Source organism: Camelus bactrianus, chromosome 11 (assembly GCF_048773025.1).
Source record: "Camelus bactrianus isolate YW-2024 breed Bactrian camel chromosome 11, ASM4877302v1, whole genome shotgun sequence".
Taxonomy (NCBI): Eukaryota; Metazoa; Chordata; class Mammalia; order Artiodactyla; family Camelidae; genus Camelus; species Camelus bactrianus.
This window is the reverse complement of record NC_133549.1, coordinates 59,692,964-59,719,717: the sequence shown is the minus strand read 5'-3', so window position 1 is coordinate 59,719,717 and position 26,754 is coordinate 59,692,964. Positions and strand designations below refer to the sequence as shown.

Below are 26,754 nucleotides of genomic sequence, written 5' to 3'. Positions count from 1 at the left end.
AGAGGTTTCTCTGGGGAGGCGAGATCTGAGCTGAGTCTGTTAAAGAGAGAAGGAGCCAGGCATGGGAAGAGCCAGGGACATAAAACAAGGGAGAGAAGGAAGAGCTAAGTGTGCCTTGGGACAATTCTGACATCCACCCAGAAGACAGAGAAATACTGACTTTCTTTTCTACTTTTGTCTCTTCTTCCCATGTCCCCTGCCTCCAAGTGAAAAACTGCCAAATTTTATCTTTACCATATCTCATTTGAAACATGTGTTAGAAAATGTCTGGGTGGCCTCTAACTGAAAACAGGAAAGAGAAATTAGAAATGAAAAGAGATTAGATCCTAAATCGATTGCAAGTTCAAACCAATTTTGTAAAAAGAGCTCAATGAAATCTCTTTTGATTAATCAATTGTATTTAGAAGGCTCGACAGCAGAAATGAAAAACCCAGACTGGACAGGTAACATTTGAAGTCCAATCTTGAACAAGTTTTGAGTAGTATGGAAGAGCTTTGTAGGATGTTAATTCTATAGTATTTGATACTGTGTATCTTCCTCTACCATAATTGTTTACAAAAATGCTGCAGAGAAAGGTGGGAAATAAAAGCACTCTTCTGAGCTTGTTGGATATCAGAGGGGATGAAATGGAGCCATTTAGGAGACCCTATGGTTTCCATATGACCAACATGAGCACTGGAAATTCTCCCAGCAGATAAACTATGTCTCTCTTTGTTCACACTTGCTGTCTGTATTTCCTGGTATCTCTCCTTAGCTTTTCAGTTACACCAGTAGCACTTTCCACTGTGCACTGGACTCATCAGCACTGCCTGCTGTGTCCAGAGTTTTATAATACTCATTAACTTTACATGTGCTTGTGTGTATGGGTTACACATCCTGAGCCTTGAGTTCAGTGCAAAAGGATGACTTAAATTTGCGTCCTTTTTGGAGGCACACACAATGTTACCAGCAAATGACTTTGTTTTTAGTTGTTTAGAAAGAAGAGTCTTATCCTACCTTAAATTAGTACTATGCTTCACTCCCAAGAAAAAGTCCTATTTTCTTCTTTTATTTCACAGTGGACTTGGAATCAAAGCAATAATAATGTCTGCATTTAGAACGAGACCTCCAGGAAACTGAACTATTGAGAGATGCCCATGCTTTTCTCCACAAGTATGTTCAACTGAGACATTTAGAACCGAAAATAAAAGGTTATATTTTATAACTTCTTGTCCTTGACTGGGAGAAAAACAAAGTGCAAATTAGTGTGGGCAGCTCCCATGAGTCAGTGTATCTGTATCCTGACTTCTAAATTTCATGCATTTCTCCTTTTCCTGGCAGTGACATTATTATGCATACAGCATCAGGGCAAATCTGAATTGTTTAACTTTTCCTCCAACAGTGGAAAATTCACCTTTACATCACAGTTTATTTTTCCCATGGGCATGTCCCTCCCTACTCTAAAAGTTTCTCTGGAAGTACTGGTATCTGGAGTGTAGACCTATAAATCATTTTATTAAAGGAAACCAGTGTTTTTGAAAAAAAAATAGGTTTTTTTTATATGCAGGCATCAACAAATGAACTTTCTTTGAAAGTCATGTTGAAATAATATCCAGGACATACAGATGGTTAATATAAAATGATTTTGTTTATCTTCTCTGAATACAAATCTACTACCTATAATTGTTTAGGGAGGGGGTTTATATTTTACTTTGGGTTGTCTGACTTCAGAGAGTAGCTGGTGTATAGCTGACTTAATGTCATATGCTTATTAGAGTAAAAATTAGCAACCCTTAGGAAAAAGACTTCCTCTCTACGATGGGCACGGCTGTGGGCCATGGCTGGGTCCTGCACTAGTCCTTTGTTTTATTTCCCTAATTGAGCCTCCCATCCCACACACCTATTTTAGTTACTAGGAATAGCCTCTTAATAAATTGGCTGTGCCATTTTCTGCCGGTTAATAATGGTGATGAGTATGCTGATAAAGGTGATGGTGATAATGGACGTGGTAACATCCATTAATTATCGAGTATTGACAATGCTCCAAGCCTGCTCTACATCCATTATCTCATGTAATCCTCACTATGACGCTGTGAATTAGTTTTCATCTTTATTACTGTTTTATGATGATTACCCTGCTGCATACAGCAAGGCTAGATCACTTATCTAAGGTCACAACTAGTGATGATAAATCACAAAAGCAATTCCTAGCATCTGGTGAGCACTCACTTTTAATGAGCCAGGCTTTTGCACTGAATGGATTACCTCATTCACTCCTCACAACAGCCCTGTGGCCACTATTCCAGCTCCTACTTGGAAAAGAGGAAGCCGAAGCTCAGAGAAGTATTCTCAGGCCAGGACTGAACCCCATCCGCCTACTTGTTGTGCCCTGCATTCAATAACCAAAGTGGGTTTTGCCTGTGGACAGTACAACTACCTACATTTTTGGTGTCAAGGATTCTCTGTGATGTAGAAAGGGTCAAGGTATTTTCTCTATTTCAAAATTGGGTAGGTAAATCCCAGGTGACTCGCCAATGAGCACTAAGATGGTTTTGCTTAGGACTGAATGTAGAAAATTTCAGACCACACATGGCTGTGGCACAGAGACACTCTTGCACAAGCAGGCATCCTCATAAAACTGAAACAGATACAAAAGAAAACAGAAGAGGGGGATAATTCTAAAATTTCTTCTTTTTTTTTTTTTTTTTGGTCCTGAAGTGAAGAACCAATCTCTTCCACAGAAAGTATAAATACCATTGTTTTTTTATAGAGTGAAATAGATTAAAACATTACATAAATAACATCCATCATGCACTTTATCCTCTGAGAAACCGTTAAAATTCCTGTAGTCATTAGCACTTAAATTCACTTGTTCCTTAAACAATCATTTATTATGGTAGGTGCTAAGATGGTGTTCTTGAAGGAATATAAAACATATGCAGTTATATGAGAACAAGACAAAACAATACTCTGAGAACCAAACAATTTCCCAGAAATTAAGTCCAAGAGTACAGAATAAAGATAGGAGTACAGAATAAAGATAGAATCTGTACAGCAGGCTTGTTAGACAAGGAAGATTTCTCTGGTTTGTGATTTATGTCCTGGCCTTTGAAGTAGGTTTTACAAGAGTGAAGACAGAAGAGCTTTTCAGGTTGAGGGAATATCATGATGGCAATACTCAGGGTTTCAGTTGGAACCAATGTTTTAGGAAGATGTCATGATTTCCTATGCCTCAGAAATGTTATGTAGATCCTAAAATAAATGCATGTTTTGTCCTATACCTCGTTTAGTCATACCGAAGCAGCTTGCTGAGGGTTTGAATGTGAGCAACTTCAATTTTAATAAGGCTTGTTCTTGCTTTAGATATCCTCTTGGAAAATCTTGAGTTAAGTATATAATACTAATTTTGCTAGTGGTTTATATCACAATTTGAGAATATGACCTTAGTTAAAAAACAATTAGCAGCAACAAACAATGAAAATTATAATTAAGAGCCCTCGTATTTACCTTCAGAAATATCCCCCTCTTTACAAAACCTAAATGTGGGCATTCTTCAAGGGCTTTGGAAATATAAAGAGTGATTCCACTGCAGTAGGTATCACCAACCGATTTGAAATTCCTCCCTGTCTCTTCTGTTCTTGTTATGAGTCTGCTCCCCCGTAAGACCATGGACAAAACAAACCTCTCAGCTTATCTTGGCACCTATTAAATCATACACACTCCAAATTCAATTTTCCATTTGTGGGCAGTTTTCAGGAGCCTCCCTCCCCCATCCCTCCTTAGTGGTTAGGCACAGGTAGAGAGCTCCAGGAGGCAGATGACTTCGAGGGACCGGCTAGAACAGAAGACAAATGGGTGGTGGCTGAAGTCAAAGTAGTGACTTCCCAGGCATTCAGGGGTGGTGTGTTCTGCAAGAGCATTGGGTGCATTCTAAGGGGCTGCAGAGAGGTAGATGCCACGTTGAGGCTGGCCTGCTGGCCACTCTTTCTCCCTGTGTGTTAAAGCCCTCCTGAGCAGCCCAGATGGAAACTGTGGATGTTAAGACCCATTTAAAGAAAACCAGTCTACAATCTAAGGAGGACAGACAATTCCTAAGTTGTTAGACAGTGTTTAAGGGCTCATGAAAGGTATCTTGACCTAGTTTCTTGATTTCCATGAAAATAAGCTTATTATCATAAAGTGCTCCAGAAACACTGAGGACCCTCAAGGCGGTTTAACGTGCGATTTTAAAACTTGGGTCTGGTATCCCTACAACTGCACTCTGCCTTTGTAGATTAGGAAACACTGAGAAGTGAAATACAAATAAAATTGCGGTTTGTATCAAAGTAATTTTGGAACATTACTTTTGCTTCATTTAAATATTATCTATTTTCAGATCTATGCATATAATTAAAAGATTAGAATCACTGTTTGAAGAGAGAAAAGCTAAACAGGGTAGTGGGTGATATTACAGTTAATTCTTCATTTGCTTACTTTACTTCTATTGTTACGTTTCTAAAATGAACAAATGTTACTTCTTTGATAAGAAAACAATAAAACCCAGCATTTTGGGGAAGGGGAAAATGGAATTCTAATTCTAGACTAATGGTGAGTTGAAGGAAATATAATCCATTGCAGGGCTAAATTGCTAAATGTGATGACAATCATTTTGTGAAAAACACTGTCATGTTGAAATGACAACTTGGCATGATAAGTAATATTTTATTTTTGGAGAAAGTGAACTAAAAAAAACAATGAGTATAGCTCTTTAAGAGCTCAGAGCAGTGTCTAGCACGTAGCAAAACCTACAAACATATCTGATTAGTAAACAAGGAAGTACATAAACAAAGAAAAAAATTATTTAAGATGGTATTCCTGCTGTGTATATAGAGAGAACTTTTATGTTGGCTAAGGGTTGTGAAATAAAAAACAAACAAATAAACAATTTCTGTGGAGCCAAAATATCTTTAGGAAGGCTTTAATTTAGGAAAAATAGCAGAGCAAAGGCAAAGCAATTTGGCATTAAAGTATTAATGTTGGGCATCTTCTGTACTGTGATAGGGGAGTGGTAATTGGTATTATAATCAATCGGAATTTCCAAGGACAGGTAGCTCATTAGTAATGGAGTATTATCAATTTTATAAAAATTTCCCACTTGGGTGTGTCTTATTCATTTAATCCTGTATTTATCAGTCTTTGTTAGACTATGAATAGTGTATCTTACTTTTATAAACAAGTATCCAGAAATCTGATTTGAGTAATTTCTGAAATGGTATTAATCTTCATACCAAGTACTTGCAGTTGGCATCTACTTACTTTTGATGCCATTAAGACATGAAGACTGGAGTAAAATGATCTGGTAGCTTCTATGAAAGGCAAGCAATTTGGTTAATTACACAGAAAAAGGTGGAATCAGGCTTAGTTTTTAATTTTTAGGATTCACATTCTCCTTGGTTCAAAAAACTGAATTGCACTAACCATGCAGTATCAAGAATACAGCAAACCTTCCAAATAATAAGTAACAGCTAAATGTCACCTTGAAATAGTAAATCTTTCAGTGGCAAACAAATAGCAAGTTCATGCAAGAACAGAATAATTAGTTTCCTTCAGTAAAACTTCTGATAAGAATCAATTTATAGTGATATTTCAAAAAGAGATATCTATTCAAACCAGCAACAGAGTGTCAAGAAAGTAGGAACTGTAAATCAACAAGGACCTTATGAAACCACTAAGTATCTGGGGGAGCCCACCAGGGGCCAGGCACTGCGGAGGGAGCTGAGGTTATAAAGACAGGCAGACAGACATGGTTCCTAAGAATATTACTTAGATTTGCTGGGAGACAGTTAAGTGACAGCAAATACACACACATATATATGTGCATTTATATAATTATTAACTTTGAACGTCTATGGGGTAATAGTGACGAGTGCTATAGACAAGGATAATGAGGGTGATCTAATTTAGGCGGGAGGGACAAGGAAAGTACTTCTGCGGAGTCCAATCAAGCCAACATGAACTCGGAGAAGGAGATGACCAGGTGAAAAGTCACGGACAGAGGTATTTCCAATACATGTGTGAAGGCCTGAGTCAGGAACTCACTTAGCTTTTTTTCCAGACCTGAAAGAAAACACCAGTACAGGAGCCCAGTGAGGAAGAACGGCAAGCCACAGAGCCCAAGAGGAGGCAGGGCCCTGAGGGCGCAGCGTTTTATAAGTTGCGATGGGCAAGTAGCCCCTGCAAACCGTGACTGTGACGGTCACCGCCTGGACACTGAATGTGAAGTCAGGCATAATGATGTCCTCAGCAGTGCAAACAACCTCCCTCGATTCTGGGACTCTTAAATGGCTTTAGATTTGAGACCCACAGTTTAAAAATGGGATTGATTTTCAGTTATCTGAAGAAACAGTCTTCTATGCAGGTATCCTCTGGGTCCTGTTTAAGTGCAGGTACTGAATATGCAGCTGTGAGTATATGTGCAGAGCTGAGCTTAGGTAAGGCAGCAACTCCCTTGGACTGAGCATGCACCATTCACACACTGTCTCACTTAATCCTCACAGCCACCCTACGAGGTGAATATTATTATTGAGTCTCAGGAATGCTAGCGACTTTCCAAAGATGAATGAATGGAATAGGCAAGATTCAAGCTGGATCTCTCAAGTTTGCGAAGTTTCTCCTTCTGTGTAACAATTCCTCCAGGGACACAACTCAAGGAGCATACTTGCTACAAAACCTCCTGAAATGGGAATCAAAGGTCCTCGTAAATGCCAGTCACCTCCATTCACTTCATTTGCTCAGTCCTCCCTTTATAAATGCAGGCATTTAAGCATTTGCTTAATAAGCATTAATGAAAGACTGAGTAAGACATCTGATACCATTAAGGAAAGGAAAAAATGAAGTAGAGGGAAGAGGGAGGGGCATAAGAATCTAAATGATTCAAGATCGGCCTTCAAGAAACTTATATTAGGAAAGCGAAGACTGATGTACACAAAACTATAAAACAATGGAGGATGTGTTGGGTCACAAGAGAAATACAAGTTAAGATTAATTCCTGCCTTGCCTTTGACATACAGGAAGGATGCTGATGGATAAAGATGTAAGAGGAGGGCTTTCCTAAACAAGTAGTCATAATCTGACTTTTGCTCTAAAAGCCATACCAGAACCTCTTTTCAGATGAACTATGATGAAGGAGCAACAGAGCACTTTGCTCTTAACAGGGACCCATGGTCAGATAAAACCTATGCTCTATGTGGCTGAAATGTATTCTTCATATCTAGGATAAAATATATCTACACATATTTTAACACTTCCCTAGGTAATACTTTCATTTTATCCATAATTTTTAAAACAATTTTCAGTCGTACCACTCCCACAGCCTGCTACTGAAGAGTCAGAGGGAGAGGGAGGAAGGGGAGAAGGAAGGTCCCAATTCTGATCGGTGGTTGATCACCTTGTGGCCAAGGCATTTCATTGGTGTCTCCACCCGGAAGCCTTTGGAAATTCCAGCAGATCTTAGGTGTAGAGTTGAGAGGGTGGGAAAGCTGGGGAGAAAGGCTGTGGATTCACACTCTCTCTAATTGAATATGATTAATTCTTGGGCCCTCAGTGTGACTCCCTCTTCCTACCCCCTTTTCATTTATGTCAGATAGGTCTGATGAAGAGGGACTGAGGTGAGGGGAATTTTCCAAAAGATTTTTTTGGTTTCATTTTAAATACACAGCAGGTTGAAACTATTGAGTTGCTCAGCTTGATAGGATGTGGTAAAGGAAAAGGAAAGGGAAGTGTAGATAAGATAGATTAGATAAAGAAGGCCTCAAATATCAGGTTATGGAATTTAGATTTTCTCTAGTAGGCAGCACAGGAAACCCTGGATATTGATTTGTTTGTTTGTTTGTTTGTTTATGTATCTAGATTCCTAATTAGAGAAAAAGTGTCGTAGTAGGATAGAAATTTTTTCCAATTATAGAAATAAATCTTACGCATAGAAGATGCTAAGGGTTATTGTTTGTTTTATTTTTAACCTCTTTCAAGAGCTATTATATGTTCAGTCCAGTTTCCCTAGATTATTACTGTAACAGTATTGTTAAGGGAGTTAATCCCAGAATTAATACCAAGAGAGTCAACAAAATTGCAGTCCAGCCAATATTTGAGGAACCCAAACAAACATTCACATATTCTAGCTGTCCTGCCAACTAGAATTCCTTTCCTTTCCTTTCGAAGTCTCACAAAGGAAATACTCTCTCCTGATGTTTCCCTTGATATGTAAGGTCAAATAATTAATTATTCCTTTTCTTTTTAAGAGCATGTTAAACATGGTGGCTCCTGATATCTTTCTGCAGCCCAGCCATCTTCTAAGTCAGATTTTAAGAATATCATGACCCAGCACCCTTTGTTTCAAAATTGATTTCTGCAGGAAATCAAAGGTGGGGTAGTGTCTATTTAAAAACCGATTTTTTTTTTTTAAAGACCTCTCTTTCTCTTGCCCTTTCTCCCTTCCTCTCTCCAGAAGCTGAAAGGAGTTACTAATGAAAGGGTTAATAGCCTGTAAAAGGTCAGTCCTAAATGTTCTGTTCCATTTAGATTAGTTCACTTTTCTCTCCTGGATTAAAATAGTATGATTTTAGTAGCATTTTGTCTCAAACAATTCTATTTATTGAGCAATTAACATTTTTATTTTTTGGGTCATTTTAAACCATCACATGTATGTACTACAAGTATTTTAATAAAATTATATTCACTTACAATTTAAGAGGTTTTATAAAGTAAGAGTCCAATCTAAAATAAAATGCAGTTTGAAGAAATAAATTTGGAAAGTATGTAACTTTTATCATGTTTCAAATTTTGAAGGACATGTTTTCATTGCACACTGTCCCATAACTATACTAATAATAGCAACTTGTTATTGAATGCCCAACTCTGCCAGGCACTGCTTTACAGAAAGTACAGTTGACCCTTGAACAATATGGGTTGGAACTACTTGGGTCTACCTATATGCAGATTTTTTTTTTTCAGTGAATACATATTACAGTACTACATGGTTGGTTGAATCTGAGGATGTGGAACTGTAGATAAAGTGGGTCAACTATAAAGTTATATGTGGATTTTCAACTGTGCATCAGGTCAGCACCCCTGATCTCACGTTGTTCAAGGGTCAACTATATAATAAAAATTCCTGTGAGATAAATGTGACTGCTGTCAACTGAACAGTGTTCTCCCCAAATTCATAAATACAGTGTAACTGTATTTATCTCTAGACTTTTTAGGAAGTCATCATGGTTAAATGAGATCATAAGGGGTGGGGCCTAACCCAGTAAGACTGGTGGCCTTTATAAGAAGAGAAGAGAGAGAGAGATCTCTTTTTCTCCTTGCAGGGTGCTTGCCCTTAGGAAAGGCCATGTGAGGAAGCAATGGAAGGTGGCTGTCTACCATCCAGGAAGAGAGCCCTTACCAAACCCCAACCATTCTGGAACCCTGATCTTGAACTGCCAACCTGCAGAACCTTGAGAAAATAAATTTCTGTTGTTTAAGCTCCGAGTCTATGGTATTTTGTTATCGCCGCCTAAGCTGGTTAATACAGTGACTATTCCCATTTTGTGGATTAGGAAGCAAACTCTTGATCAGTGACAAAACTGGCATTTGAACCTGATGTGTCTGACTACAAGTAAAAGCCCTCTCTAGACTGCCCTCTGAATTTTGACTCTGAAAATAGTTATTATAGATAGCCCTTTTAAAAAATACCAAACTTTTCATCTGTTGTTTGTTTGTATAGGCATATGTACCTTGGAGACATTGTAGGTTGGGTTCCACTGCAATAAAGCAAGTCATGTGAATTTTTTGGTTTCCCAGTGCACATAAAAGTTATGTTTACACTATACCGTTGTCTTTTAAGTGTGTGATAGCATTATATCTAAAAAACAATGTAATAAACTTTAATTGAAAAATGCCTCCTCATCTGAGCCTTCAGCGAGTCTTAGTAGTAACATCAAAGATCACTGATCACAGATCACCATAACAAATAAAATAATAGTGAAAAAGTTTGAAATATGTGACATAGAGACACAAAGTGAGCAAATGCTATTGGGGAGATGGGGCTGACAGACTTGCTTCACACGGGGTGTGAAGCACAATAAAGCAAGGCACAATACAATGAGGTGTGTCTGGATTTTTGTTTTTACTAGGTTTCACAAATACACACAAAGCCAGTTGGTTTTGCTCAGTTCTATTCATTATCATCTGATTTTTGTGTAGGAGCAGAATGTTATTGAGTTCCCAGAATTTCAGGTAATAATGTTGAAAAAGGTAGCCAAACTTACCCAAACTGCAATGTTGAAAAATCCAAGATTTACTATTGCTGTATTTACTTTTTGTAAAACATATTAAGTTCAAAATATCCAGTTTTGTGCCTGAAACTAATTGGCAGTATCCCATTAAACCATATTAAAATTAACATCTATTAATTGGATTAGAAATTCAGTGAGAATGACAGCTGTTAGTGCCTTTTACAGTTACTTTGTTTCTCTATAATCCATATGGCAGAAATCACACAGTGCTTTTTTCCCCTTTGAAATAAACAGTTGAAATAAAAAGGTTTGCCTCAGCGTGATCAGGGTATGTGCACTTGTTTTCTTTCTTTTTTTTTCAAAAAAACTTTTTGTAAAAACTGAACTATCTTTTTTCCCCCTCATTCACAGGTTTTCACCAGCCATACTTTTATATCTGATTAGCATTGTTCCATCATTATGGCTTCTTGAAATGCACCATGAGACTCAGGTATGTAGTAGGAAAGCAGAATACTCAGCAATAAACTATATTCATATCATAATGCAATTTCTGCCAGAAATGCACTTTCCTAAGAAATTGGTGTTATCAAGAATTGAATAAGTAAGAGGCCATCAGCAAAAAGGAAGTGAATCCATGATCTGTCAAAACAATAAAAATGGTGCATTCATTTAAGACTTAAGATTGTATCATTAATAATTTGTGTTAGAGATCTTGTTCCTAAGGCCTCCCCCCACTCCAATATGCTATAGTTTACACGGGGGTATAAAATTTTGGTTTTAACCCTTGCAATTTCAATGAGTTTCTATATTGGGTTAAGAATGGGCAGGGCTTAATAACCTAGCATCCTACAAGTGACAGTTTTAGGAACAACTCAAACAAAAAAGAAACCCCATCATCTGTATTCTGTTATACAAATACAATCAAACTTGGGGGCACTGTTTGAAATAGTGTGTCTTAAAATAACAGGCTTTGCAGATTACAGGAGATTCAATTTTGAGGGCCTCAAGAGCTGTCTTAGGAGAACAGGAATTTCACTCGAGGACTCTGAAATAAGTATAAAGGAGAGGAGTCAGGGGATCCACCACGGGGAAAGGTGAGCTTTCTGGATTAAGACCATACTGGCCTAGAAAATAAAGTGGCTTCCAATAAGAGGCCCTAATCTATGTAGAGAGAGATGTTCTGATTTTTATGTGAGTTGCTTCTTACATGGGAAACCCTAGGTAGCAGGCTCTAGACTGGATTCAGCCATTTACTGTCCTTAATGCCTATACAACACTGACAGGACTAGTTAGTAAAGTCCATCAGACTCCAGCCTGGACATCACATCTTCAGGGTTCAGGTTATTGGACTATGTTTTACAGATGAGCCATCGTTATGATATAATATTATTTTAGTACCTTTACTGACAAAATCTGTGAGACTCTTTCACAGATTTCTCTGCTATAGTTGGTCATTTTATGGCAAAGTTAAGCCTCTGATATATGTTTCAGACATTCAAACCTTATCTGGAAAATGCTTGCCCCAAATATCAGGCACACAGAGGGGAATTTAGTTCTGTGAACTATTTTTGAAGAATTCCACAAGCATGTGCCAATAATGTAGACATGAAGAAAACATTTCTCTGCCTAAATCTGCTGTTTAAAAAAGACTGATGTCTTAGGCTATCTCTATGTCTGTAGAAAGTATTTTTATCATGGTAGACTGGTTAGTTCAAGTTATCATAGCTTTTAAAAACTGTACCATAAGGATTAGGGGACTGTTTCAATTTCCTTACTACTTACTACTTTCAGGGGTATGGAAATAAGCTCTGGTGATTGGAATCATTTTTTTCCCCTTCACATCCAATTCTACAACATGGCTATCATCCACAGTAACAATTCATTTCTCCAAATGCTTTCATAATATAAATGCATTGCACAGTTAATTCATACACAGGTCAAATCCCATTACAACAAATAGCATGCAACCAAAAGCTCTCTTTTTAATAAAAAAAAGATTTTTGAGCCCCAGGCAGTGCCTCTCTAATTTTCATACTACAAAGAAATTGGACCTTTAGTAGTAATGGATGTGACTCATTTTGACACTGAGAATTAAAATGAATGCCCAGAGATTGAACTGGGCAGGATGGGCAGAGATAGAAGTAGAAAAAAAAAAAGAGAGACAAAAAAGTATTGGAATTACCTTTAAAGAAGTAAGAAATGGCAGAATAAAAGGGAGGTGCAGAAGTTCTTAGTCCATTCTGTAAGAAATTTTGGTTAGGATAATAATCACTCTTTTCACATAGTTTCTTCATTTCAAAGTATTTTCAGAAACATTTTCTCATTTATGGACCCACCAACTCCTCAAGTTAGACATGGTATATAGATTTCTATTTTATAGAAAAGGATCCTGAGACTCAGAAAGGTTAAGTAATTTTCCCAAGGCCACACAGCTAATCAACAGCAGTTCTGGGGCTTAGAACCTAGGTCTCAACCCTTAGGCCATTAAACCACACTGCCTTTCTCAATTGTGTGTTCTATGTTTCACAGGAATTTGTGTCAAAAATCTTCTGAATTTTTCATGATGGCAAAGAATAATTTAATTTCCTTTCCCATTTTCCATTTACTCTACATCCTAAATGTTCTAACCTATGACTTGGCATTAGGAAAACATCCTGACCTATTTCATGACAACATTTCTCGTAGATGATCAATTCTGTGCCATCGTTTCTGAATCTGGCTCTTTCTCCACACGTGGAAAGAAGATGGTTATGACAATAGTTATAACCTTAACTCTTAGTCAAGTCTATTTATGAAGTGGGCACAATTAAAGCAAGAGAATTTTTCTGGTCTGTGTGGTGTCATAGTCTGGTTTGACCCAAAGGTATTATTTTTGAAGCTATTAAAAGTTTTTAAGATATAGCCCACAAAAAAGTGACATTTTGGCACCCAGATCACCCATATAACTCACTTGTACAATGCTGAATGTGGTTTTAGGAGTCAAACCAGTTATTCTTTTCAGTTCTAATGCAGCTGCCACTTAAAGGAAAGTCTCACCAATTTATAACAAACAGAATCTAAGAAGGGAGAAAGACTCAGGTCTTTACACCATAACATGAACTACAAAGCTATTTGCTACCAAGTTATTTTATCCTGAGTAGAGATGACTATTTTTAAAAAGTAAGATGTCTATGGATTTTTAGTGATAAAAATGTAAAAATCATATCAAGGTCACTATTTTTTATATACAATCTGCTTTCATGCCGGAAAAAAAAAGTGGTCAAATTTGTTTCCTCTGAACACTGGGTTCTTAGAGTCACAAAACTCCTCTGCAATGAAGATTTGTTGCTTGGCTCAAAAATTCAAGTTGTTATCTTCATTATCTTTTCTTAGAGCTTTAACTGTTAAAAAAAAAAGTGTGCAACCAACTGCATTTTTGCTTTTAGAGATACAGCACATGGCCATTTTTCTTAATTATTCTTGTCATTTCACCCATAACACTAGTTGTTTTGATGGAAGGGAGAAAAAAATAGCTCCTTGACAGACTTCCTTTTCAACTTTTTTAAGGAGCTCATAGAATGATCGATGAAGTATACAGAATAATTAAGAAAAATACACTTCTCACAGTGTATTAGCATTTAAAAAAATAATTTCTCTCTAAATCCAAATGTGTGATCATGGATATGTGGTAGGTAGGGGTGTGTGTGTGTGTGTGTGTGTGTGTGTGCGCGTGCGCATGCATGTGTATGTGTTTCAAAAGTATGTTGGCTCTGCAGATATTTAAAAAAAATCAACCTTTTTAAAAATCCATTTGTGAATTAATCATTGGCTACAGTTACATTTTCAAGGACCTCTCCTTTCCTCTCATGCACTTTTTTCTTCTCTTTTCTCTACCTCAGATTCCTAGCATCTGGCTGAATAACAATCATGCCCAGCATACTTGTAGAAATTTACGTGCAAAATGAAAGAACAAGAAGAGAAAAAAATGCCATTTATTTTAGATGAACTGTTAAATTTTCTATAAACCTAAACTGACTTCTAAACTGATGAAAAATGTATATTTTGGTGAATGAATACATTAATTGGCGGGTGGGGTGGTGTTACTGTGCTTAACAGACAAGATTGAAAGTAATTGGATTATCTACTTAAGCAAAAAGGTATTTTAGATAAAGAGGCTCTGGCCAAGAAACAAAGCCTTAGAATGAATGCTTTGACCAGATCATATATGTTTTTTAATGCTGTCATTGGTTGTTGGTGTTATAATTGTTCTAGAGTTGAAAAAAGAAACCTCTATTACCAATCCATAAATTCCACAGTTTTCCACAATGATCAAAAAGCATCTTCCTCCTCATAGACTTGCGGAAAAATAAGACATGTATAGTTGACTCTTCTCATATTAAGTGAAAAGTGGTTTTCTATCTCAAGCCTATACTCTGATTTTTGGAGGTATTTATGCATACTGTGTAAACTTCATGTTTCTGCTCATAATCTCTTAGCTACATTGAAGCCATTTTAAACCCTACCTATTGTGATATTTTTTGACATATTGCCTTTACAAAAAATTCTTAGTATTGCAGTAGCCAGTCTGAAGGAATGTTACAGAATACCAGCAGCAAAGAAGACTTCAATCAAACTCTAATGTCAAGTGAACAAACCAACGGAGCGGATGATCTCATTGAGACGGTGAGAGATTTCTCACTGTATATTAAAGGATTTAGCAAATCACCTTTTCACTTGGTGAGGATAACATGCTCTGTACATTTTAGCTCATTCTTTCCTAGGGAAATCTGCCAACTGTTTGGCTCATAAATTCACAAAAGAATCATATTTTCATATATTATTAAACACATAACATGCATAATATGCAGATGTATCTTACATATATTAATAAATGTATTTAACCTGCAGCATTAAGGAACCTTTAACACTTAGATTAGACAATTTATGCACAAAGAGAGATATATATATTTGCGAAGGAATGATATAATTAAAAGATTGAGGTCTGCCTTATATATTTTATTCTTCCCTATATGTAGATATATGTGTTTATATTAATAAAATAGGGAAGGTTTCCAGCCAAAAGAGAATCACTTCTTTGTTCTCATGCTTGATATTTGGCCAACTAACCAAAGTTTACTAGAAAACGATATGCTGGAGAGAATCAAGGCCAAGGCCCCTATCACTGAACCATGTTTTCAACAATAAGATAGGCTATTGGTTCTATGAAGTTTACTAGAACTAGCTTTGGGTTCTAATTTAAGCTTCAATCACAGCTTACCCATAACACTTTAAACAAATCCCTTAGTCTGTCTCTCAGTTTATCATCTGACAATTGAAAATATTACTATTTACCATGCTAGTATGCTTCCTTTAAGAATTAAATAAGATGTACGTGAAGTCTCATAGAAGATACATAAAGTGTGTAAATGAAACATTGATCTTCATGCATGGCTTCAAATCAGGTCAGCGTCCTGCCTTGCCTTTTATTCTCTCTTAACCTTTACACTTGACGCCAGCACATGATCAAGAGGGGTTAATAAATATTGCACAAATACAGGTAAGTCACTTGTCACTATCCAATCCACTTGAGATCTACACCGCAATAGTCTTTAGTAGATCATAACTTGTAGGGCCAATAATATACTTTAAAGTTATTCAGAAGCTAAGTGGACAAGATAAAGCATCCAGAATAGGTGAATGAGATGTAAATTTTTCTCAGAGTCTGAGAATAAGGGCAGAATAAAATTTGGTTGCTAGCTTATTGGTTTTTGAGTAATATCTTAAATGTTCAGAATAAAAATGACTTTACAGTTATTCCTTTTCTTTACTTATAGGTAATGAATAAACATTATTATATATTTTATCATCTGATACAGTGTTTTAAAGCAATAAAAATCAACAGAGAAATCTGTACTATGCAATAATGTTCCCAGATTAGTAAATTCAGATTTGAAATCTATAAAAGAAAAATATAGGAATTTATTTAATATTAATATGAAGTTTAAAATAGTTGCTACATGTTATACTTGGTACAGAGTATGATGAAATGATAAAATGAGAAATTATCTATAAAACATTGTAAAATTGGCTTTTCAAATACCATACAGTACAATCCCATTAGCAAGTGAGAGGTTTAAATTACTTCTAGTTATAAGGCTGCCCCATTTTAAAAATCACATTAGCTTTTATTTTTTCCCAGAGTATTCAGTTGAAAAGAGTTTTACTTTCTTTAGTAAGTGAGGAATCATTTTCTGTAAAGGACCTTCCACAAAAGTTAGCTCTTGATTGAAAGCTATGGTGAAGAAGGCATCTCTCTCTAAGGTGGCAGCTCATGATCCTTCTGTCTGTATGACATTTTTGTTAAACAGGCCAAAGTTTTTGTAAATAACTTATCTACAGTATGTGAGAAAGTTTGGACTTTGGGACTCCATCAGACATTCCTGCTAATGCTCATAATTGGAAGATGGCTTCTACCCATTGGAGGCGGGATCACACGGGATCAACTCTCTCAACTTCTCCTTATGTTTGTGGGGACAGCTGCTGACATACTGGAATTCACAAGTGAGACCTTGGAAGAAGAAAATGTGAGGTAAGCAGGCTCTGCAATGAAAAGACCTTCTTTTCAAGATCAGGTCCACACACCTGTTTCTTTGTTCTACCATTTATATTCTGTATGAATAAGAATTTTCAGTATATCATTTGTCCAATGGTAGAATCAGAATTTGCTGCTGCTCAGGTACATATTAGGTACCGGCCCAGTTTATACATATATGTATTTCCCATGGGTAAGAGAACAGAGAAGCTCTGCATGTTTGCATGACCACAGGTTAGGTGAAGCCATGGTTATCCAAAACCTGGAGGTGGAACGATCACTCCTAGCCCCACGTTCACATTGTCAAGCGTCCAGGAATGTAGCTGATCACAAGCTTCTCTTCTAAAGCAGAGCACAGTGACAGTTCCAGGAAAGCACCTAGAGGAGACATGGAGTAATCTTTCCTCTAACTAGTTGGGGAATTTATATTCCCCGGTGTGAATAGAGAATGGGGCAGATTAGGTTTTATTTTACTAAATTTTATTTTTAGTCAGTTTTGTTCAAAGTGCCCAAAGGCTAACTGGTGTAGATGCCTATAAATTAAAACTTATTGAGTTGGTACTTTTATTTTTGCCACAAGCAAATAAACTCAGAATCCATGATCACATCTGTTTATGGAACTACTTTCTTACCTTTAGGGATTTAAGTCTCAGTGCCTGAATGTACTTTCAGCTTGGCTTGTTTTGCACTATGCTATAAAAATAAATTGCAATGAGGCCGGCTTTTAATGCTACAGTTTACTTTATGCTGTGTTTCTCAAACAATGAAACATTAAACTGAGCAAAACACACTAACTTAGTGAGTAAATTTAATATTCCAATTATAGTAAAAAGTACATCTATAACCGCAGGTTATCTACATGATCATTTCCTGTTTCATTTATACTAATTTTTCTTATACCTTCAGTAGACCTAGAATTTCAAAAAGAATGTAATCGAAGTTCATCCACAGTCCTCAAAATGTTGATTTTAGCTTTGTAGCTTTAATACCTTACATTTGGTCAGTGTTTTACATCGTGTAACATATTTTCAGATATGTTACAGTACAATGGGGTTACAAGAAAACATGAAGAAATCATGACCGAGCATATAAAAAAACAAATGACTACAGACACCGTGATAGAGATATGAAGATATAAGGACTACTAACGACATCTATATAGAAATAAACCCATAAATGCTAAATACGTAGCAAGATGAGAGGGATACAGGGTGAAGGGGGTGTTCAGGAGGAATATGTTTTGTGGGGCTGGTAAGAAAAACGTAAGAAATGCCAAACTCAGCTATCTTAACAGTCTGTTTATTAGGCCCATCCACGGGTGACACCAAGAGGCGTTTTATAGATCAGTGCTTGCCAATAGATGTTGAATATTAAATAAGATAACGATTAAAATGTCAATTGCCCAGGAGGGGAAAAACACCTTGAAAATCAGGAGGGATCATTCATTCACCAACTCTTGACTGATTATCTAGTCTGAGCCAGGCAATGTGCTAGTGCTCATGGAGACTGGGGAGCCAATGGTGAGCAAGTGATGAACCAAAGGACACACAATTCTATCCCAACCCAGGTAACCCCAATTCAGCAATTTCTACGGCCGCCTACACATTAATCAGAATGTTGTAGAACTCTTCTTTTCCCTCATTTTAAACTTATATCATGTCCTGAGAATAGGCCTGAATAAATTCTGCCATGTTTATCAAGATTTCTTTTCAGGTTTCCTGGTCTCAGATTGAAGTCATTTTATTTATAATAATACTGCACAGAGTCAGTGACCTTCTGTTTTCCGCAGTCCACTCCTGCATGTCTCCATCACTACCCAAAGACCCCAAAATCAAGGCTCTGAAAGAACTGAGAGTTTTTTCTCCTTCCTAAAACCCACCTCCCAAGTTCTGGTTTCATCTCAGGCCCCACCTGTACTGCAAGAATAACACAGCAAGTTTCCAATCCCTTCAAAGGAAAGTCGCTTTCTCTGCAGAGTAGCTTTCTCCTTTTGGCCTCAAAAAGACAATTGTGAAGAATAAATGTAATATACATATAAAAGATGTTTAATGTAATATAGCAAAGGGAGTTACTTCATTATAACCTACTTAGCATTACTTATTACCACAACATTTTATCTTCTTTTTTCTTTTATTCCATAATTTGAGCTGATAGGTTCAGCAGAAAATCTGCAATGATGTCTACATCACAATGATGTCTGTATCTCTTTATTGCATCCCGGCTAACACCTCAAATCCAGTTTTTGTTTTTGTTTTTTTTAACTTAAATCTGTTTCCTTCCATATGCCCAAATGAAGTTCATCTGCCTAACTCTTACGAATTTACACGGACTTGTGAGGTACCGCATATTTTTCTTAACAGCTTCACTTTGCACACCATGAAATTCATCTATTGTAATTCTATGGTTCAATGATATTTAGTAAATTTATAGATTTGTGTGACCATCACCAGAATCCAGATTCCTGTGTCTGTTTGCAGTCAGTTCTCACTCCCACTACTAACCCTAGGCAACCACTGATAAGCTGTCTCTGTAGATTTACTTTTTCTAGAAATTTCATGTAGGTGAAATTACAAAGTATGTGGTCTTTGTGGCTGGCTTTTTCACATAGCATAATGTTTCTGTGGTTCATTCCCATTGTTGCACGTATCCTTTTAAATTGCTGAATAGTATCTCATGCATATACCACATTTTATTTATCCATTCAGTAGTCGATATACATGTATACTGCAATTTTCTTGCTACTAAGAATAATGTTGCTATGAACATTCAGTTACAAGTCTCATATGGATCTGTTTTCATTTCTCTTGTAGAGATACCTAGGAGTAGTATGACTGCGTTTTATGTTAAGTACCTATTGAACTTTCTAAGAAGCTGCTGCATTGTTTTCCAAAGTGGCTATATTTTTTTATATTTCCACCAGCAATGTGTGAGAGTTCCATTTTCTTCACATCCTCACTGACACTTTTTTTTTTACTAATGATAACCATTCTAGTGGGTTCAGAGTGGCATCACATTGTGGTTTTAATTTGCATTTTCCTAATGACTAACGATGTGGAACATCTTCCTGTATGCTGATTTGCTGTTCATATATCTTCTTTGGTGAAGTATCGGTTCAAATTTTTGTCCATTTTTCATTGGATTGATGTTTTATTGAGTTGTAAGAGTTCTTTATATATTCTGAATACAAGTCCAGTATTAGATACATAAATGTAAACATCTCCCATTATAAAATTTATCATTTTCTAATGCTGTCATTTGAAGAGTAATTGTTTTGAATTTTGATAAAATCCCACGTATCATATTTTTCTTTCATGTAGTGGTTTGGGTATCAGAGATTCTAAGAAATATCTTCCTCACCAAAAATTAGAGACGTTTCCTCTGTAGTATTTTGACAATTTTTGTGTAGCATGAGGTAAGGGTCGAAGTTTGTGTTTTGTCTTGTTTCACTGCATGTTTTGGCATTGTCCCACCACAATTTTTGGTCCCAGCTGGAACCAACTGTCTCAGTATCATTTATTGAAAAGACTATGCTTTTCCCTATTAAAATACCTTGGCGTCTTCGTCAAAAATCAATGATCACGTATGTCAGGGGTTCTGGACTTCCTCTTGTGTTCCATTGCACTGTGTGTCTATCCTTAACACCAGTACCACACTCTTGTGATTACTGGACTCACACTGGGTACTGTAAGTCCTCTAATTTTATTCTTTTTAAGAAATTGTTTTGATTTTTTCTAGAACATTTGCATTTCCATATGTTTTATTATTAGTTTGTCAAATTCTACCAAAAATCCATTGGGAGTTTTCATAAGGATTGTATTAAACCTAAGCATCAATTTGTGAAGAAATGGCATCTTACTAATATTAAGTCTTCCAATCCATGAACATGAACTATCCCATCATTTATTCAGATGTTCATTAATAACTCTCGGCAATATTTTGTAGTTTTTGATGTTTAGGTCTTACACCACTTTTCCTAAATTTATTCCTGAATATTTTGTTCTTTTTGATGCAGCTTTTTCTTAACTTCTTAATACCATTTTCATGTTTTTAAATTGCCACTGCATAGAAATACAGTTGACTTTTGTATGATAATCTTGTACCCAGCAACCATGCTAAACTTGCTTATTAGTTTCGTAGATTCCTTAAGGCTTTATACATATAGGATAATGCCATTTGTAAGCAAAGACTGTCTTAATTCTTTCTAATCTGTATGCATTTTATTTCTTTTTCTTGCCTTACTGCACTGGCTAGAATTTCTGCTACAAAGCTGAACAGAAGTATGAGTGGACTTTTCAGTCTCAAAGCATAAGCATTCTGTCTTTCACTATTAAGGATGATGTTAGCTATATGTTTTGCACAGATATTTTTTATAGATGCCCTTGACCAGTTGGAGGAAATCCCTATCTAGGTTATTCAAAAGTCTTTCCTTCCTTTCCTTCTCTTTCTTTCTCTCTCTTTCTCAGTCTCTCTCTCTTTTTCTTTCATGGACATTGAATTTTGTTAAATGTTTTTCTGTTTTTATTATTATCATTATGTGGTAGTTGTCCCTTATTCTATGAAATGGTGTATTATATTAACTAATTTTCAGATGTTAAATGAATCTTGACTTCCTGAGATAAATATCACTTGACAATGGTGTATGATCCTTTCTATATGTTGCTGAATTTGGTTTGCTAACAATTTTAAAATAATTTTTACATCTATACTCATAAAGCATATTGATTTGTAGTAATATTTTCTAATGATATCATCTCCTGGCTTTGGTATAAGGGTAATACTCTCTCAGTAAGTCAGGAAGCATCCCTTCTTTCTTTATTTTCTGGAAGACTTTGTCTAAGACTATTGTTATTTCTTCTTTAAATATTTTATAGAATTCACTTATGAAGCTATCAAAGCCTAGGCTTTTCTTTGTGGGAAGATATTTTATTACTAATTCAACATCATTATTTCTTATGTCTGTTCAGTCATTCCATTTCCTCTTGGGTCAGTTTCGATTATATTTTTTTTCTAGGAATTTCTCCATTTTATCTAAGTTTAATTTTTTATATAAAGTTGTCCATAATATTATTCCTTTATGCTAGTGTCAATTTCTATAGGGTCACTTATTATGGCCCCATTTTCTTTCTTAGTTTGGTCAGTTGTGTCTTCTATTTTTTTTCTTAGATTTATCAATTTAGTCAGTCTTTTAAAATAACTAACTTTAGGTTTCATTAATTTTCCCTATTATTATTCTCTTCCATTTCACTGGTGTGTGTTCTGATGTTTAATTTTTCCTTTCTTCTGTTGCTTTGGATTTAATTTGTACTTCTTTTTCCTAGTTTTTAAGTGGAAGGTTAGATTACTGATTTAAAACCTTTCTTCTTTTCTAAGGTATTCAAAGCTATAAATTCCCTCTAAGCACTGCCTCATGTACATCTCATAAGCTTTGATATGTTATCTTTTTGTTTAATACAGTTCAAAATACTTTCCCGTTTCTCCTGTGATTTCCCTTGGACCTATGGGAGGACATTTGCTGACCACTTCATTCTGCTGTAGCCATCCCCCAACATTCACTGTGAATGTCTGACCAAACAAAGGAGAGTTTTTCTGTTTATATTGTGTTTTCTTTTAATTTAGCTCTTTTTGCTTGATGAAACATTTCTTCCAGATTAATACTTTGTTTTCTTCCTGTCTTCTTTCTCCCTCCTTTAATTTTTACCGCTTCTGAAGAGTTTTGTTGGATGCTTTTTTTTAAAAGCTAGAGTGATTCTATCCACTGATTATCTCTTATTTACAGGAATATTTACACATCCAAAAAGAAATAGTTAAGAAGTTAGCAATGCATGACTTCATTTTTAATTTTCACCCAACAGATTTGGTGCACTAATCTACCAAATGGCAGTTGTTTATCCTCCTAGTTTTCCAAGTAGAGAAGTGATAACTCACATCTATAATTATATTTCAAAAGATCTTTTGTCTCGCTATGAATAGAATCCCTTGTCTGCTTGTATGCTTCTCAGTTGACATTTATGAAGACGGATTACACATGAGAAAATGGGGCAAGACAACTGGGGTAGACGGTTACACAACAAAGACAATGTTGGACACACTCACTCCAAAAGTCCTTCACAAATTTGGAGTGTTTTCCATTTAAGCTCAGTGATTTATTTATATTCCAGTGTTTAACTTTCCTGAGTAAATTTTGCTGTCTGAAGTAATAATACAAATTTGTCTGCTCCAAAGATTTTCTGGCCATCTTTTCCAAAGTTATTTTTGATAACTTTACCAATATGTTTCTCAACACCCACATTCTCCCAAACTGTGTGTTCAGGGTCAGAATTTGGCTTACCTAGGGGTAAGGTCAGTTTATTATTAATCCTATCTTGTATAATAATGAAACTAAAACAAAGGGTCTAAGAAGTATGTTTGCATAATAAAAACAAAAGTACTATTACTACTATTAATAGTAGTAGTAGATAATGTTTATTTATCTCTTGCTGTGTACCAAGCACTTTTCTAAGGGTTTTAGTTGTGATAAATTATTTAGTCTTTACAATAACACCATGAGGTACATACTGTTATTATCACGATTTTATAAGGTGAACAGTGGCCAGCAAGAGAAGTTGTGAAAGTCTCAAGGTTACATGGTAATAAAAATAATAAGTAACTTGTAGTGATCTACTCTACCTAGTGTTTATTAAGTACTGCTCTAAGAGCTTTATATGTTTAACATATTTAAATAACACACTTAGTAAAATTATCATATCAAATTTAGTATCTATTATTATTGTCATCCTCACGTTGAAGATGGGTAAACTAAAGCATGTAGGTATAAAATTATTTGTTCATATTCATGGAGCTGGTAAATGATCAATCTGGGTTTGGAGGGCCACATCCTTTCTGGGAGGGTTAGAGCTGGAATTTGAACTCTGGCAGCCTTGAGCACCAGAGCTCGCTTCTTTCTGCTGCCTTGCAGACAAACTGCACATGAGTTTTTGGAAGAATTATTGAAGTCTGAGATTAGAAGAAACTTCAAAAGTGCCCATCTATTGAAAAATCTATTTTACATCTGTTGCAAAAACCTCTCCAAAATGTTCTCAATAAGTTTTTGTCCAGACGTTCTTTGAAATTTTTCACTAATAGAGAATATACTAACCCCAGGGGTAACTCATTCTATTTTGAGTTAATACTATTAGAAAGTACTTTCCTCTATTGTGATGATGAAATTTGGTTTCTTATAGGTGCAGCTAAAATCCTTTGAACCTGAATTGGCCCTGTGAAGTCACAAGAAATAAGTTTAATTCCTTTTCCACATCATAATCCTTTAAATGTATGAAATAAAGTTTTAAAAGAATCTTCTCTAGTCTTTAGTTCCTTGAACTATCCCACATAGAACTTGGCTCGGAGTTCTCTCACCATCCGAGTCTCTCTTTTTTGAACCAGAAATGTTTTAAATGTTCCTCCTAAAACATGAAGAACACCACACATTTCAGATGTGTTCTGAACACTGTAGAACAGAGTAGGGCTAAAACTTTCCATTTCCATTGTGGAAATAATATCATGTGTGAAGGTTAAAAGGGGGTGGATGCTGAAATCAGCTGTCTACGTTTGATTCCTGCCTCCAACACTTATAACCACATTACTTTAGGTACTTTTCTCCAACTCAGTGTGCCTCAGTTTCCTCACTGGCCAAATAGGCATAATGAGTGTAATAACAGGGAGTAAGTGTGATCACAGAGTTAACCACTTAGAAAACTGCCTGGTACACAGTATGAGCTCAGAAACTGTAGGTATGATTATTTAAAAATTCAAGCACTTACTGAAGGTCTACTATATATAGACACTGACATTGCAAAGAGGCAAAAGTTACAGACTAGGGTCCCTAGGCATTTTCACTTAAAACGCTAGACTTCATACTTCTTGGGAAGAGACCTGTGACTGCATTTGATTCTGGAAAATCATAAATTATGTTACACTGTGGACTCATAATTCAATAACGGTAAGGGGAAATGCTTGAGCCTTTTTAATGGCTGCTGCTGTGAAGTGTTACCTCTTCTGTCCTACTCTAGGTCATCCAGTTACATCCTGTCAAGATCTTTGGGGATCCTCATTGTGTCTCCTGGGGTATTGGTTTCCCGTATCGAACCTCTATGTCATATGTGCATATGAGAAACCTTCCATCAATGTCGGCAACCAACTCCCTGATAAAACGTGAAGTAGAACAGAATCAAAGGCAGAGTCTGCAGTGCCCCGCTGGAGAGCTCCCTCTGGGGAGGCATTTACACAGGAATCCACCTGACTGTACTCACATCCAGCACACTTCTCAATCTGGCTAAGAACACTGTGGGAGGTTTTTTTATGAGCCTTGTTTAAATCCAAAAGTCTATGATTAATTTATGTATCATTGCCTGCTTAGTAATCCCAATTCTATTTTTAAAAAAGAGAGAGAGGGAGGGAGAAAATAATCTTAGTTGAGTGCTATTGTTCTCAGGGAACCTGTGTCGATTCCTAACAATTACTGTCTTCTTCAATAAGGGCTCTCAAAAATCGTTCAAGTAATCAGTTATATAATCTAACCAGGGATTAATAGTAAATGTGCCTTTTATATTTTAAGATACACTTCTGCTTCATTTTGAAAGTTAAGACTTCATTATTTTATCACCAACCTTGTCTTCACCATTAACCGCCAGGACAGATAATGATGGCTTAGAAATCTCGTTTACAAATTCTCTCAGAGTTTTGAGATTGAATTTTTCTGGGACTCAACACCTGAAGCATTTAAAGATATCCCTCACAATCACCTCATTTAGTTTGGTTTCAATTACTCTTCCTGATGTTTTTCTAGCCCTCTCCAATCTGAAAATCTCTCTTGACAGAGAAGTTGGCAGCCATATCTGTTATTACACCACTAACCTCAAATCGATAACTTCCTTTATGTTTTTGCTATAAAAAAGTTACTTTGATACTTCTTTAATATCCTTTGTATTTTTGTAACCTCTATTCTTTTGACTTTAGTCTTCGAGACCATTCTCCTAGGCCTGTGACGTTTGTATATTTTTCAAGTGTAAGTCCTTCTTTTATTCATTCAACAATTCCTTCCACAAATATTTGTTGAGTGCCTATTATTTGCCAGGCACTGTTCTAGGCAATGCGGACACAGTGGTGAATGAAACAACCATATTCCTTGACTTACACCCTAGTGTTTGGTATAAATCTCTGATTATTGGATTTATCTCTTCACTTTTTTCCAACTGAAGATGATTTTCTTCTACATGCTATGCTTTAAATTGTTGAGTCTCACCTAGCCTTTTGAGATGTATTTTTAAGTTAAGAGTCTTGGGATCTTGGAACAATTTTCACTTTTTCTCCTTGAAATTTCTTGGAATCAGCCCTCTGAATTTCCAGGTTAATGTCTAGCTTTTGTCCTAACATTTCCCCCTCATCATGTTTCCATGATTTTGTAAAAGTAAATATAGCAAGGTGGAACCAAGAGGCTTCACCGTAACTCACACAGATGCTGGCACATGTGAAAGTTGGGTTTCCAAGTCTCAGATTTTTTTTTTGAACTTCTTTTTCATTATTCCATTTTAATCATGCATGGATTTTTCATGGATATCTTATATCACCAAGATACTCTGGTAGCTCTCAAGAGGTTTATTAGGATATAGTTAAATACAAGGGAAAAAAAGAAAAGATTCCTCTTTTCTGCACGTGATCAGATTTTTCATCACTAATTTAAAATTTTGTCTGCATTTTAGGAATAGCCCTGCCCTGGTCTACGCCATCCTTGTTATATGGACCTGGAGTATGCTGCAGTTTCCACTTGACCTGGCAGGTAAGTATCTTGATGTTTGCTCAAGGAAACAGAAAATTACAGCTCTTGATTGTAAACTGTAATGAAGCTAAGGAGGCATTTGAGAGTATTATAATTTTTTTAATCACTTTGATATCCCAATGTTAATTCCAGTT

General features: G+C 36.1%; 1 protein-coding gene and 1 long non-coding RNA gene across 12 annotated transcripts in view; one reads left to right on the top strand and one right to left on the bottom strand.

The window, feature by feature from the left end:
• The window catches only part of LOC123617697 (uncharacterized), a 549,026-nt gene that overhangs the window by 138,841 nt on the left and 383,431 nt on the right, over positions 1-26,754 (bottom strand). The gene's annotated exons all lie outside the window — the stretch shown is intronic.
• TMEM26 (transmembrane protein 26) overlaps positions 1-26,754 on the top strand; it is a 39,333-nt gene that overhangs the window by 5,888 nt on the left and 6,691 nt on the right. Inside the window, exons 2-6 of one of the 6 annotated variants that reach the window (XM_074374061.1) lie at positions 8,462-8,506; positions 10,647-10,725; positions 14,784-14,951; positions 16,583-16,803; positions 26,544-26,620. In XM_074374061.1, coding sequence (XP_074230162.1) covers positions 8,481-8,506; positions 10,647-10,725; positions 14,784-14,951; positions 16,583-16,803; positions 26,544-26,620 — 571 coding nt within the window. In that variant the 5' untranslated portion in view covers positions 8,462-8,480. Of the gene's footprint in view, positions 1-8,461; positions 8,507-10,646; positions 10,726-14,783; positions 14,952-16,582; positions 16,804-24,026; positions 26,621-26,754 lie in introns of all 6 variants that reach the window. The other 5 variants (XM_010957977.3, XM_074374060.1, XR_012510243.1 and 2 more) reach the window with 5 other exon arrangements.